The following is a 12,114-nucleotide window of genomic DNA, read 5'->3' as shown; positions in this document are numbered from 1 at the left end:
AGCAAGGGCCTGAGTCCTCCTCTGAAGGATATACATACAGTGTTGTTTGAGACAGTATGTGGCAATACATGTCAGGGAAGTGGGGAAAGTTGATGCAATGATACCACAATTTGATACTACTTCATCATTTGAAAGAGTGGTAAAAACTGTTGTTAGTTATCTAAGGTCAGCTAATCCTGACAGCGCTTGGTTTCCCTGTTTCATCCAGGTAATTCTTACACAGGTGTTGCAAGAGGTAGCATTTTTTGGAATAATTCAGAGTGAACATTGTATGCATAAGACCCATCTGAGGGAACTGTGGAGGTACACAGGCACATGTGTGCCCGCTCAGACCCGGTGCCTGGCTGGTCTGACGGCCTCTCTCTGATAGCGGGCAGAGCGTGATACCTGATAGGAAGGTGTAAAAGGCAGCAAATGTAGTACAGTCTGATCCCATGTCTATCTCATCTTGATCTGCAGTAGATGGAAGTTGGTTGAATCCCTTCCAACATGTTTATTCTCGTTTTATGAGCAAAGTAAAAAAATCAGCGTTGCTAGTGGAGCAAAGGGACATAAGCAGAAGGATACCTTTCTACAGAGTAATGAAAACGTTGAGGTGTGAGTATCCAAATAGGTCAGCCAGAAAGGAAGGAGTGTTAATAATTAAAGACAAAATTAGAGAATGGAAAGGAAAGTTTAAAAAAAGAACAAGTAAGCAAGTAGGTTATCACAAGAGCATCTTATTTAAAGTCAGGGAAAGCTTTAAGAACTGCTGTGGTAGAATTAAGAGAAAGAGAATATATCTGTAAATGTACTTGAGATTCAGGAAAACATTTGTGTTAAAAATCACACTGCAAGAATTGCATACATTGAGATAAGAACTGTCTGAGGAGTGGACTAGTATTTGAGAGCAAATTGAGCTACTGCACTGAAAATTCCTCCTGCTAATTAGGTAATCAATGAAAACATCATACACGTGCAGCATGTTACAGGGAGGTATCTTGTAGAAAATGAGTATTTTGAACATGTCGTTCTACAAGGGAGACAAAATCAGGAAAACTAAAGTGTGTGATGTGGTTTGTGTTTGGGTCAGGGATGCCTTGGCTTTGGCATCAGCTTGCCACTCCGAGTGGGTACAACCCCCTCCTTGTCTGCCTCCCTCTGCTTCCTGTCACATCTCGGGCACCTCTCTGAAGAGTCGGGAGCTTTTCCTTTTCCAAGGCAGGCTCCCAGCTGGCTGCCTCCTGCGTGCCTGGGGAGGGAGGGGAGAGGGGGTTTGCCCCGGCTCCAGGGTCCTGGGAGAAGAGGGGGAAATCTGTGCCTGAACCTCAGGGTGTGCCTGCTAATGGCGAGCACAAGAATGAGGAGAAGAAAAGCTGAGAAGTCTTACGATCTCAGCCATAGTAACATGCAGTAATTGTTAGCCATCCCTAGAAACCCTGTAGAAACAAGCAGGTTGCTTTGAGCAGCCTGATCTGGTGAAAGATGTCCCTGCTCATGGCAGGGAGTTGGACTAGATGATCTTCAAAGGTCCCTTCCAACCCAAACCATTCTATGATTCTATTAATATCTAGTGACGGGCATGCTCCAACCCTTCCCCTTCCTGGCTTCCACTTCTTTGCCCTCCCGCAGAGCTTGCTGTGAGGAGGGTAGAAGAGATACAACTACATTGCAGAACAGAAGTGGAAGAGGCCTTGATTATGACCTAATTACAGCCCTAAATTTTTGAGTATTTGGGGGTTCAGTCTGTGCATTGTGTAATGAAATTTCATAACTTGAGTAAAAGAGGGACAGCCACAATCCCTGCATTCCCTCTGTCCTAGGCTCCATGTGACCTGGTACCAACCTCTTGGGCATAAGTTACCTAATGCAAATTATACTTTGAGTGGGTGGGTGGGCTTCAGTTACTAAATCTCATCTTGGGAACAAGCACCCAAAATTAGGGGCACCATCAATGGCTGTTTGGAAATTTCCTGCTATGAGGAAGTTCTGATATGTCATGCTGGAAAGTTTGGAGAGTATGCCATGTAATCTTGTCTCTCAAATATAGATAAGGGTTTGTAACAAAACTGAGAAGGAAATATGTTTATAGGATTCCAGTAATGGAAAACAGCTTGTTTAGGGATGGTGCCTGGAAACTAAGGTGAAGAGCAAGAAGAAAATACTACTCAAGTTATTCTTCACGCTTGCTGATGCCTGCAGGCTATGCTTGCAGGATGCAGGCTGCATTTTGACTTGTGCAGCAGTATTTCTTGCATCAGTGTTGCCTGAGTCCATGCCCCAGTGGTAGATGTGCAGATTTCAAATTGGCTGTGCTGGTTTTGCCTGGGATAGAGTTAATTTTCTTCATAGTAGCTAGTATGGGGCTATGTTTTGGATTTGTGCTGAAAACAGTGTTGATAACACACTGATGTTTTAGTTGTTGCTAAGTAATGTTTGCACTAGTCAAGGACTTTTCAGCTTCCCATGCTCTGCCAGGTGCACAAGAAGCTGGGAGGGGGCACAGCCAGGACAGCTGACCCAAACTGGCCAAAGGGCTATTCCATACCATATGATGTCATGCTCGGTATATAAAGCTGGGGAAGAAGAAGGAAGGGGGGAACGTTTGGAGTGATGGCATTTGTCTTCCCAAGTAACCGTTACGTGTGATGGAGCCCTGCTTTCCTGGAGATGGCTGAACACCTGCCTGCCCATGGGAAGTAGTGAATGAATTCCTTGCTTTGCTTTGCTTGCGTGCGCGGCTTTTGCTTTACTTACTAAACTGTCTTTATCTCAACCCACAAGTTTTCTCACTTTTACCCTTCCAATTCTCTCCCCCATCCCACTGGGGGGGAGTGAGCGAGCGGCTGTGTGGTGCTTAGTTGCCAGCTGGGGTTAAACCACGACGTTGGCTTATAGGATGGTATATTTTTAGCACGTGTATAGTAGGTCTGGGCAAATGAAATTTGTTCCTGGCTGGCTGATGCTTCCAGAGGATGTTCAGCTAGGGAGAAACTCAGAGGTGAATGGCGGTGTCCTAAGAGGACATGTCAGTTTGACAGGTCCAAAGCAAACTCAAGGGAAGGATAATAGTACGTTGAATCTTGAAGGCATAATTCCAACATTAACTAATTAATCCTCTGCAAAATGCCTAGTAGATAGTTATCATTTGTTATTTACAGATAAGTCACAAACCCCTTACAACCTATTTAATTACCCTTATGAATTCACTGAACAAGCTGAGGATGGGAGCTGGTGATACATGAATCTGTCATGTATCTATTAAAATATTTTAATTTTATTATATTAAATTCTATTTAATAGGCTTCTATTAAAATATTTTATATAATTGTACCCAAATTGCCTGATATCCTTTCTCCAGAAATAGTCGTGCTTCATTTCTATGCTCCTGTCTTCCGTTCTGACACAGTTTACAAGGTAAACGTATTCCCTATGCATTATTTACTGTTCTACTGCTTCTGCTTGTTTTGCTTTTCATCACTAGGTGGCAATATCTTAACAGTCAGTTGCAAACACAAGGCGAAACAAAATGGTGCAGCAAAACTAGTGAGGCATAAAATAAGAAGGATTTCTGTTGCTTTATTTAGAGCTTTTCACGTTAAATTAGGTTTGCTTAATGAAATCTTATTTTGTGCAGTGCTTTCTGTCACTATGTACTTTTAATTTGGACCCTAGCAAGATGTTCATTTTACCTTGTTAAATCATGGGACGTGGTAGGTATGTAGAGTTCAGTTGATTTAGATAACTATTTTGATTTTCATTTTAACAGAGGACATTAGTAAAGCATGTGTACAACCTGCTTTGTTAATGTTTGGCTTGAATTGTTTTGTGTTATGCAATCTGTAATAAGAAAAGCAAAAAACCCCTTGTAAATATTTTAATATAAGGAAGGAAGTGCATAAACTCAACAAATGCCAAGGTGAAGAAAATAAACTCACTACATATAAATACTGTGGTTTTTTCTGCTTAAATGTAAAAAATATGATGCCTTTTTCCTTGCTGGCTTACACGTGGACTTGTCGGTTCACAAATAATACAAAGACACGTCATTTTTTTCATTGTTTCTTTTTTTCCTCCTAAAACCAAAGGGAGCATATCAGATACCTAAACATAGGTGTCTAGGAGAAAGCCTCCAACTGCTTCAGAGGCTGTGGATCTAACGTAGGACTTAGGTCATATCTGCCAGTCTCTGTGAATAGCTCACGTACCTTAGGGTATCTATAATCTCACTAGACACCTATATTTAGGCACCTGAATACCATTCAACTATGACCAGTATCCATCTGAAAGCTAGCGCAATCTTTCAAGAGTAGATCATAAAGAGGTTCCAAGTAGTTTTGTTAAAAAAGGGAATGTGAAATCATGAAGGCAATGCAATATATCCCAGGATGTGATAATATAATAGATCCTTTTGTTTTCACGTGTTAGGTGTGTTCTGCACTGGAATCAAATCAATCTGGGAATCATTCTTTGTAGGGTTGCTTTATTTTGCCCCAAAGGACTAGATTGTATCAAAATCACAGAGACCCTAATAAGCAGCCCTTACTTATTCCTTGGGGGAAAAACTCCAGACAGCCAAACTTTTATACAAACTGTACCAGTGTAAATCCAAGCTGATTCCGGGGAAATCAGAGATGGGTGTAATTCAGCATACAGCACTATCTGGCTAAAAGGACATAGCATTTGACCCAAATTAAGGAGGGAAAGCTATATGACTTGGTGAAGCCATAGAAAATCAAAAACCATGTTAAAACTTCCAGCAGTTCAGTAAAGCTACTTTTGGCTTTGGGATCTGTGTCCTCATCGCTACCTGGAGCTGTGGGGAGCTGGGCAGGAGCAGAATGATTGACACCTAGCAAAGCTAGAAGCAAGGTATTAAGCACAAGCTGGGCAAATTAAAAGTTGTGTTTTGCTTAAGTTTTTTGCTAGATTAGGGCTGAAGTGCTCCTGTCTTGCAGGATGACACTGTAGGAGAGACTGGGTGATAAAGATGTATCTCACTGCAGAGCAGGGAGAGGCTTTGTACTGTTAGCAGATATTTGTGTGCTCATAAATACAATCACTGTGGTTTATTGTTGGAGTTTGAATAAAAGTCCTTAGAGATCAAAAATATAATCACCTGCTACATAAGTTAAAAGACTCATTCTGGTGGCAACAAATACAGAACACACTGTTCTACTTACTGGTTTCTGCAACTAGAAGACAATCAGTGTGTGAGCACTAGGAAAGAAATTGTGTGTACAAAATTTGAATCTATAGTTTATACTTGCTTTGTTACTGTTGTCATCTCTTAGAGACCTTCAGCTACTCTTAGCATTTAGCCTCAGATTCTGAAGAGTTCAGATTTCAAAATGCAAATAGGTCCTTTCATACCAAGCTAAAATGAGCCCTGAAAGACTGTGCAAGGACTGTGCTATATTCATATCTCTGTGTGCTTTTTTAAGGATTCCTGCAAGCATTGCTCAGAACGTAGAGGACTAAACTGCCTGTATGACTGTTATAAATAGCAGTCACTAAAAATGTAAACAAAATGGGTACCTATGCTACTAAATATTAAGAATCTAAATGAAGTACCCAATTTACAAAAGTAGTTGTGAAGAGAAATAGGCTACTTCGTAAAATAATTGTGCTCTGTACTGGAACTCTTGGGAACTCTTGAGTCATGCTGAAGGCACTCACCTCCCAGCATAGGCATCTAGACTGGATGCCTCAAGATAGATATTGTGAATACCTCCAGCAGTATGTATTTTTGTTATTCTTTTTCTTTTACTGAGTGAAAGTTTTGGAAGTCTGTTTTTCAGATGTTTTGCAATTAAAATAGCTGTTCATGCAGTGTTTTGCTCATGAGAACACTTCTGACCATGCTGACAAACAGCTTCTCCTGATCTGTTTTTTCCAAAGTTGGGGCATGGAAACTCCACAGACTTTGTTCAGCCAGAGAAGGGTATAAGCCAGGTACCCAAGGCTCTTGGATATGTGCTACCTTCGATCTCAGAAAGCAGATGAGAGAACAGAAAGTGCACTGTACGTCACGAATGTGGAGTTTGAGTTACATACCAATGTTTATAATTGAAACAATGCTTCTATTATCATAGTAATCAACAGGTGCTTCATCATGGTAGATCTATGAAAAGCCTTACGTTATGGATCTATGATTTCTTATGGTGAGAAAAAGTTACATTGTCATTAATTTATCGTAAACTTCCATGTAGTAATATCATAAAAAGAAGCCCACTGTATTTGTAAATATGTAAGACTGTAATATCCATCATCAGAAAGCTTACTTACACTGACAGATTTTCTATTCTTATGCCTGTCTATCTTTCACAGTATTCTAAATATCAAGAACATCTCAAGTCAACAGGAATTAAAGTGGACGCTGTATAACTTCAAAGCTTCTTAGTCTTGTCAGCCTCCCTGAAATAAGTTCAGGGCACTAGATTAGAATGCTGCTGCTTCTGCCATTTCAGTGTGTTATACCTGTTTTAGGAATGTTTCCAAAATGTGAGCAAAACCATTATATTACCTGGAGGATGTCCTATTTCAGCAAATTTAGACTGGCAGATATTTAAATGAAGTTTAGCATTTAAAAGTCTTAACAAATATTTTATGATTATTTAATGATAGAAGTTAGTAAGATTTTAATTGCTTATACTTTTAATTTTAAAGAAGCTGTTAGAGCAAAAGTTAAATTCAGAAGCATTTATGTTCTGGGTGCTACTTTCTAAAGCAGAACTGATAATGGAGGCGTATCAACCCTGAAGTAAATTTTAACAATAGTATTGAATACTGTGCTGCGAACGCCTGTATTAAAGGAGTGGGGCAGTTTTTCCTCTTGTAGCTCATTAGACTGCTCTGTGGACTGAAAGCAGTTCCTTAGACTGTACCTCTCCTTAGTACAATTGTGAGATCAGGAAGCATAATGTAAAAATTGTATTCTGTATGAACTCTTTCATACGATGCCAAAAATATACAATCTAAGAGAGGTGGCATTTTTCTTTAATATGCTTTGCCTTAAGACATCCATTAAGTTGTTCAATATTTTAGTACAACAGCATATTGTCAGTGAAAGTGCACAATAGGTAAACCTGTTCTTCAGAAAGAATACTAAAAGGTGAAAGCAGTGAGATTCTGCATGGTATATTAATGTTGTGATGCAATGTTAAAAAAAGACTTCTATACATGAAATGGAATTACTTTGGCTCCAAATCACTTTGGAGAAAGTCAGTAAAAAAGGTGCTAGGGTATCTGCCACTCCTAGACAGAAGGCTGAACGTAGCTATAGCCTTTTTAATGTTAGTGCACAGGGAAGTGCGAGTAGGCATTGGGTGATACTTTAGCATCCCAGACACAAACTCTACTTACAGTAGTCAAATCCAGATATCCTTGGATGTGATAGCCCATTTACTTCTTTGCCAAATGATCGCAAAGCCAAGAAGAGATTGTGCTGGTTAGACTTGATAACTGGTGAAGACCACGAAGGGCAACGAAGCTGGTGAAGGGTCTAGAGCACAAGTCTTATGAGGAGCGGCTGAGGGAACTGGGGTTGTTTAGCCTGGAGAAGCGGAGGCTGAGGGGAGACCTTATCGCTCTCTACAACTACCTGAAAGGAGGCTGTAGCGAGGTGGGGGTCGGTCTCTTCTCCCAGGTAACAAGTGATAGGACAAGAGGAAATGGCCTCAAGTTGCACCAGGGGAGGTTTAGACTGGATATTAGGAAATTTTACTTCACTGAAAGGGTTATCAAGCATTGGAACAGGCTGCCCAGTGAAGTGGTTGAGTCGCCATCCCTGGAGGTAAAGACCTTTGGATGAGGTGCTTAGGGACATGGTACAGTGGTGGTCTTGGTAGTGTTAGGTTTACGGTTGGACTCGATGATCTGAAAGGTCTTTTCCAACCTATACGATTCTCTGATTCTGTGATTCTGTGACCAAGAAGGACAAGTGACAGGAACATCATTGGATCATGTTTGTAGAAGCTGATTCGGGATAAGCAAGGATAGGCCTGCAGTTTTCAAAAGACAAGCTATAAGAAATAAAAGGAACTGGTTAGTGACAGTGAAGAAATCAGGTATTCGCCCACAGGGGATGTCTGAAATTTCTTTAACTTGAAAGCTCCAAATCCAATGAACCAACAAAACCTTGAACTTTTCATTCTGCCTGGGAGGGAAATGTGAGACACTCAGGAGCATCCCACGGGGTCCCACCAGTCACCCATCGCACCTGGTATTCTCCTCCTGACAGCAGCAGTAGAAGACGCTGTTTGGGGAGACTGCACATGGGCGTAGCCACTTTCTGCAGCCCATCCCTCTCATGCGCCCCAGCGCGTGCATTGCTATATTAGGGATGTTAGAGGGGAGTACTTTCCTGCCTGGTCCTTTTAGCATCCTTTATAAACCTAAATTTGTGGTTTATTATCAGCATCATGAAGCTGCTAATGCTGTCTACCTCCACAACTTCCAGCAGCAACAAGTTCCAGAAGCTCACAACTTCCTGAAGGAAGAAACACTTTCTTTTGTTTGTTTTAAACTGATCTCCCAGTCATTTCATTGAATGTTCCACCATTCTTATGGAAAAGGACTGCAGAGTTATTGGAAGAGTCCCCATTGCATTGTTAGCGAAGAGAGTTGTGGCTTGGAGGTTAGAGGGTGTCAATTTAAAGTGAGCACTATCAAAAGTTCAGCTGAGTAAGAATGTGTGAAGGAATTAAAAGCAAATGGTTAAACGTCGTTGGTCCTTTACAATTTTGAAACAAGAACATTGTTTTTAAAGGGTCCAGTATCCAGTGAGGATGAGAGAGAGAGTAAGAATAAGATATGACCACTAACTAAGTGAATGCCTTGCCTTTATTTTCCATAAGGATGGGGCCTTGTAGAGGAACAGAGGTAGGTAGGAGGAATAATACAAACAAAACAAAAAATCAGTTATGAGGTGGAAAAACACCTAAATGATCTTCAAATTCACATTACAAAAACCAGATAACTTCCCATTCATAATAACAGAAGAGCGGGCATGTGAAGTTGCAGTTTGGGTAATAAAATTATTGTTGAATATATCAAAAGAGAGATTTTGCCTTGTAAATGTAAACCACAAAATTTATGGGGGAAAAATGATCTATATCAACAGAGACTGCTTGACCTCAGCCACACTCGAGGCTTTGAAACAATATTTGGTGGGAGATTATATTTAAGGGTGTGGATTTAATTGAAAATTGGATAAAATCCAATACAGATTTAAGAAAGAACTATTTGCAGATTAACCTTATATTTTTATTTTCAACAAGAGAATTGTGATAAAAATAATATATCAGTCATTGTCAGAAAAGCATTTGATATAGCACCACAGGGGAAATTATTACTTAAATCCTTGAACATAGGAATTAATGCAGCATTTGTGAGGATGAATAAGGACTTCCAAACCTATCTGGCATTGTCTCTGCTGAAAAATCAATTAGTCAGATGGTAGGTCATCAGTCCTAGGTCTTGGGACTTGCCATATTTGGTATTAAATTTAACTTTAATTGTAAAAAGTTGGAGTGTGCTGGTTAAAACAGGATGGTACGATGAGGAGGCATTGTCAGTGGAGGGGGATGGGGATGGGGGCGGGTCTCAGAAAAGAAATTGGGGGCCCAGAGTGACAGCAATGGGATGATATTTAACAGTATAGGGAAGAAGAGCTGATCAGATCTCTTTAATAGCTGGTGAGATCAAACCTGAGATACGCTGAACATTTCTGATAGTCCATGTGCACGGAAGGATGTAAACTGGTTTTGAGTAAACTTCATTTAGGAATTGAAAGAAGGTTTACAAAGTGAGTTTCTACAACAGCCTTCCATTCGTGAGGACACAAAACCTTATCTCTAGATGAGGTATGTTTACAGAAGACATTTAGCATATTTTCAGTGAGAACCACAGAAGTTTGGTCTCGGTGACCCTTGTGCTCCTCAGTTTCCAATCCAAGCATCAAATATTCTGCATACTGAAACTAAAAATAACGTGCAAATATAATTGCTGACAAAGTTTTTAGAAGAATCAGCAGCAGACAAGCTCTGTTTTGGCTCAGATACTGTAATTATGAGATGCTGCAGGAAATTTATTCCACTAAGTGAGAAAAGAAGTACTGTTATTCCCAGGAAATAATATCTGGAAGGATGATACCAAGAATATATGAAGCAAAAAATATTTGGGAAACTGATTCGTCTTATTTTTCTTCATTACCATTAAAATATGCATAGTGATGTACTGTGATTATTTGAAATAAAACCTGAGGAATATGGCAATTGTAGATAGCAATTAAATATTTTTTAGAAAATACAGAGAGATTAACAAGCAGTGCATTGCTTCTACCTCATTTTCTTATGTGAATTCCTTATGTAAATTCAGTTCCTTTTTAAAAAAACATTATTCAAGATAAAAATGACATCAAACTGAGAATTTTGTGTGGCTCTTTCGGAGGTGAATACCAAGCAGTGAGCTCTCTGGTTTATTTGCCATTATGAATTCAGCTTCCTGTCTCTCATCTTTGTTAAGAGAGGAAAAAAAAATAAAGTCAAGAAAAAAATGACAACGCATTTTTCTGGAGCAGTGAAAGAAAAGCAGAAGCAGCCAGTCTGAATGCTGTGTTTTTAGTGCTCTGGGAGCGCTTCTCTTGTGCAACCGGGCTGAGGGAGAGCCTTTTTTTTCCAACGTCACTGCAATCAGATATATGGGTGCAGCTCTGCTTTACCGCAGCATGATGCAGTTGTGCACAGTTCAGCGTGCTCTTCTTGGAAACGGGCAGAAGGAGAGCAGCTGACCAGAGCATGCAGAGGATATTCATTAGAGGGTGTTTTTTTTCCTGAAGCTAAACAGTACGTGTGAAATTCCTCCAGCTGCAGAAGAGACGGTTTCAGTGGGGCTTCAAGTTGATACTGGGTTTGCCGGAGGAGGTGCATACGCTCGGGCTGTCAGCTTCTGATGGAAAAAAAAGCTTCAGACAGGCAGACTGCACGTTATTAAAAGCACAGCTCAGACAGCCTTCGGGAAGATACTCTAACTGTGCTTATGGAACAAGTGCTGTGGTACTGCATATGCCTTAACTGACCGGGAGAAATTTGCCTAGTTGTGGAATGGAATAAATGAAAATCCATACTGAGGGGGTGAGGGAATAAAATACTCTGCAGATAGAATTAAGTACAAGCCCCGGAGGAAGAGCAAAGGACAAAAATCTCATGGTGTGTTTTTGTTGTTGTTGTTGAGCGCCTTTTTTTTTTTTATAATGAGCTTACCTACCATGAACGGAAGAAGTGGATCTGCGGAGACTTCATTTCCTCCTCTGACCCCTCGTTTACATCACTAACTGGTGACAGTCACATCTACATACATAGTACCTGCCACTTCAGCTGCTCAGAATTATAGAAGCCTCTTTGTATGCAGCAGACATGGCTAGCCAGCAGGATTCAGGCTTCTTTGAAATCAGTATCAAATATTTACTGAAATCCTGGAGCAATAGTGAGTAGCAGAAGAGTAATCTTTTCATATTACGCATTGCTTGGTAAATAGCTAGGATAACCTAAAGGATAAAATCTTATATTTCTGTATGTTTGTGTTCTATAAGCCAAGTAATTTTTGCTTTCGTCAGCTCTCAAAATCAGAATGTCAGAGATTTAAATAGGTTTCATTAACTGCAAAGGCTGTAATGAGATTATACTAGATTTTGCTTGATTGAATTCTGAAGTTAGGCTGCTTTCTGGCTCTCTCTAATAGTACATTGCAGGGAGTGCATTCCAAACAACGTTTCCTGCCTACATGTTTATTTGATTTGTTCAGGCTTTATCTAAATATTTTTGAAAATGCTGTTTAATCACAAGGGCGTGGCATTGCTCAGAAGTTGGTTTTTATTAATTGTGCACTGAGGACAAAAATATAATGATTATGCTTCAGGTCTGAAAGTCAGTATTTTAATGTGATAAAAAGTGAAACATAAGTTGCTTATAGCTGCACTTCCCACCCTCTATGCTTAATTCCAGAATCTTATGCAATATTTCCACCCAGAAAGAATCCATCTGTTTATCTAATCCAGGCTGGGTTTTGCAGAATGTAAACAAATGGCATTTTAGTCTTCCTTGGTCTTTTCAGTATTGCTGTTCCTGATTTCCA

General features: G+C 40.1%; 1 protein-coding gene across 5 annotated transcripts in view; it reads left to right on the top strand.

Moving 5' to 3' along the window:
- Nucleotides 1-12,114, top strand: part of FRY (FRY microtubule binding protein) — a 256,233-nt gene that overhangs the window by 66,635 nt on the left and 177,484 nt on the right. For 4 of the 5 annotated variants that reach the window (XM_072850394.1, XM_072850393.1, XM_072850392.1 and 1 more), the window contains exon 1: nucleotides 10,727-11,466. The exons of the other annotated variant lie outside the window; for it this stretch is intronic. In XM_072850394.1, the coding sequence (XP_072706495.1) occupies nucleotides 11,397-11,466 (70 nt within the window). In that variant the 5' untranslated portion in view covers nucleotides 10,727-11,396. Of the gene's footprint in view, nucleotides 1-10,726; nucleotides 11,467-12,114 lie in introns of those variants that run through there. 5 annotated transcript variants of the gene reach the window in all.

The sequence above is a fragment of the Ciconia boyciana genome, chromosome 1, assembly GCF_034638445.1.
Source record: "Ciconia boyciana chromosome 1, ASM3463844v1, whole genome shotgun sequence".
In the NCBI taxonomy this organism is placed as follows: domain Eukaryota; kingdom Metazoa; phylum Chordata; class Aves; order Ciconiiformes; family Ciconiidae; genus Ciconia; species Ciconia boyciana.
This window is presented reverse-complemented; position numbering and strand designations above follow the sequence as displayed.